Raw genomic sequence first — 2858 nt, 5'->3', positions numbered from 1 at the left:
TGTGTGTGTGTGTGTGTAGTGCAGGTAGTTATATCACAATCATTGTAAACATTTAAAAGAATAATTATTATTAATAGAAATAATTTTAGAGGATAATATTTTTTAAGTGTTTGGTTTCTTATGTTTTTTAAAGAGATCAAAGCAGCGATCTCGGGGTTAATTAATGATAATAATAATGAAGGATTATCTGATTGTAAAGGGTTAAGTTCGACAGATGTTTTGGAGCAGTTTTAGGATCAAATGTGTTTGAAGCTTTGATATTTAAAGTCATCAAAGGGAACATTGAGCTCGTGTGTTGATGTTAAAGCGACTGAATTTGTCGTTTTAACTCTTTAATTTCTGTGTGTCAGCGAGGAAGCACCTTAAATTTAAGGCGGTATTGAAGCATCGTGAATTCATCAAAAAAAGTAATAACTCATCTTGTTTGTAGATTTATATTTTTATATTTCAAAGCAGTTTTTATGAATCAGACTGAATGTACAGCAACTTCCTGCAGAGCTCTATTTTTGATGACATCATTTCCTGTTTTGGAGCTGACCAATCAGAGTGCACCTTTGTACCTCAGATTCATTTCAAAATAAACATTTTTGACTGAAGACTTCCTCTGAGTCTGTTTTTTTATTGACTAAACAAGAAAAACATGAAGTCAAAAAAAGAGCTTGTTACTGATCAATCAATTTTCTGTCAATCAACAAAAATAAGAACCAATCAGAATGTGTCTGTCAGAAGTCCCGCCCTCCTCAGGTATGCCTCGGGGTCAGGTGAGGCCGCGCTCTTTTGGCTGCAGGAGCTTCACCTGCTCAGGTAAGAACACGTGTTCATTAATGATTATTCTGCAGATGGTTTTCTGATTGATTGACGAGGTATCGTACCGTCTGCAGGTGGCGCCTCCTGCTGGACGCTCGACTCACTGCCGCTCTTCATGGTGGAGATGATCCCGCTCGCCGTCCGCCTCGTTTCTGACAACAGACCAAACCCCACGTTCATTTTCTGTGGAGCCACCGAATCAGCTGCAGGTTCGTTTACAAAAACCACGAAAAAATAATCTAGAAACTCACTGCGCCTCGTTTAGTGTTGACTTGATATTTTATGAGCTTTTTTAGTGTTTTCTCTGTTTAACGAAGTAAAATGATTATTAACATTCGTGTTTTTGTTGTCTGACTGCAAAATGCTAAATTAAGACTTTTTTACACTATACTGACTTTTTGGTGTATTTTTCTATTATACTACGACTTCTCAACATAGCTTGTTTTTTAGAAGCAATATTATGACTTTATTCGACTTAATCGTTAATTTTTACAGTTTTATTTAGCACGAAACCACATGTATTTCAGAGCTGCAGTGGTAATATTTGCAGTACAGATAGTACCATGGACAGTCGTAGTTTTTACCTGCATGCAGTACAGCTGATCGACAGGTGGACGAAACAGCTTCCTTTGCGTCTCCGTCCGACAAACCGAACAACAAACCTCTGAGGAGCCAGGTCAGGACAACAACGTGACACACACACACACACACACACACACACACACACTCACACTCACACACACACTCACAGTCCTGCATATTGCATCATGTCTGTAATGTGTTATTGAATCAATCAGAAGGATACAGGTTGGTGATGTCAGAGGGCCCTCGCAGCTCCAGAGGCTGAGGACACACACACATACACACATACACACATACACACACACACACACACACACACACACACACACATGTTATTGATTACTGTCTGTCTGTCTAACAGAGCGTCATCACTGCTGACTCTGACTGATCGCTGACCTTCTCGGCTGCACTGGACAGGATCACGTTCTGAAACACAACAACAAGTGAGTCACCCTGCAAGTTGTTCAGGCTCCGCCTCCTCTGACATCACCAGATAAATAATGGCAAATGGACCAGGCAGCGTGGACAGAGAAGACATACCTTCCCTTTACATGTCTCCATAAGACAGATGGCGTTGGCGATGGTGTAACGCCTACAGGTGGAGTCTCTGATGGCAGCGGAGTAGGACACCTCAAACACCACGCCCCTCTCTATGGCCTGAAAGCCCAGGAAAGACAGGTAAGACATGTACACCTGACATCTTTACAGACATGCTACAGTCTGACATTTCGGAAACATTTTGAATGACATGCTTTGGTATGAATTTTTGACCTGAATTTGAATTTGGAAAAAAAACGTAAACTGCATTAAATAGCATGCTGAGGCACGCTGTAGTGTAGAAAGGTAAAAAAAAAAAATGGCCAAAAGCACCAAAATAATTTATGTTGAAAGAATTACACAAAAAGCAAGGCTATAGTACCATAATACCACATCCCAAAAACAGCTAAAAAATGCTTAAACCTGCATTAAATAGTGTGCTTAGACACGCTATAGCATAGAAAGTTGCAAAAACGGCCAAAAACACCAAAATGTGACATGTCGAAAAAATGACCTAAAAAGCAAGGCTATAGTATGGCAAAAATGTCATAAAATGGCACGTCCAAAAAAAACGCTGAAAACAGCTTGAACCCGCAGTAAATAGCGTGCTTAGACACGCTATAGCATAGAAAGTTGCAAAAAAAAAAGCCAAAAACACCAAAATATGTCATGTCGAAAAAAATGGCCCAAAAAGCAAGGCTATAGTATGGCAAAAATATCGAAAAAAGGCAAGTCCCAAAAAAAGCCAAAAACAGCTTAAATCCGCATTAAATAGCGTGCTTAGACACGCTGTAGCATGGAAAGTTGCAAAAATGGCCAAAAACACCAAAATGTGACATGTCGAAAAAATGACCTAAAAAGCAAGGCTATAGTATGGCAAAAATGTCATAAAATGGCACGTCCAAAAAAAACGCTGAAAACAGCTTGAACCC

The 2858-nt window shown here is 39.6% G+C and overlaps 1 protein-coding gene across 1 annotated transcript; it reads right to left on the bottom strand.

Annotated features, from left to right (window-relative positions):
* Positions 1-639: 639 nt before the first annotated feature.
* rpp30 (ribonuclease P/MRP 30 subunit) lies at positions 640-2046 on the bottom strand (the record flags this gene model as incomplete). The annotated part of the gene is made up of 6 exons (XM_042481960.1): positions 640-796; positions 873-959; positions 1392-1471; positions 1613-1650; positions 1786-1815; positions 1930-2046. Coding segments are annotated over 6 exons (408 nt in total), but the record flags the coding sequence as incomplete, so codon positions are not given.
* Between the last annotated feature and the right edge of the window lie 812 nt (positions 2047-2858).

The sequence above is a fragment of the Plectropomus leopardus genome, unplaced genomic scaffold (genome assembly GCF_008729295.1).
Source record: "Plectropomus leopardus isolate mb unplaced genomic scaffold, YSFRI_Pleo_2.0 unplaced_scaffold338, whole genome shotgun sequence".
NCBI classification, from domain to species: Eukaryota; Metazoa; Chordata; class Actinopteri; order Perciformes; family Serranidae; genus Plectropomus; species Plectropomus leopardus.
The sequence above is the reverse complement of the archived record's forward strand: the minus strand, read 5'-3'. Positions and strand labels throughout refer to the sequence as shown.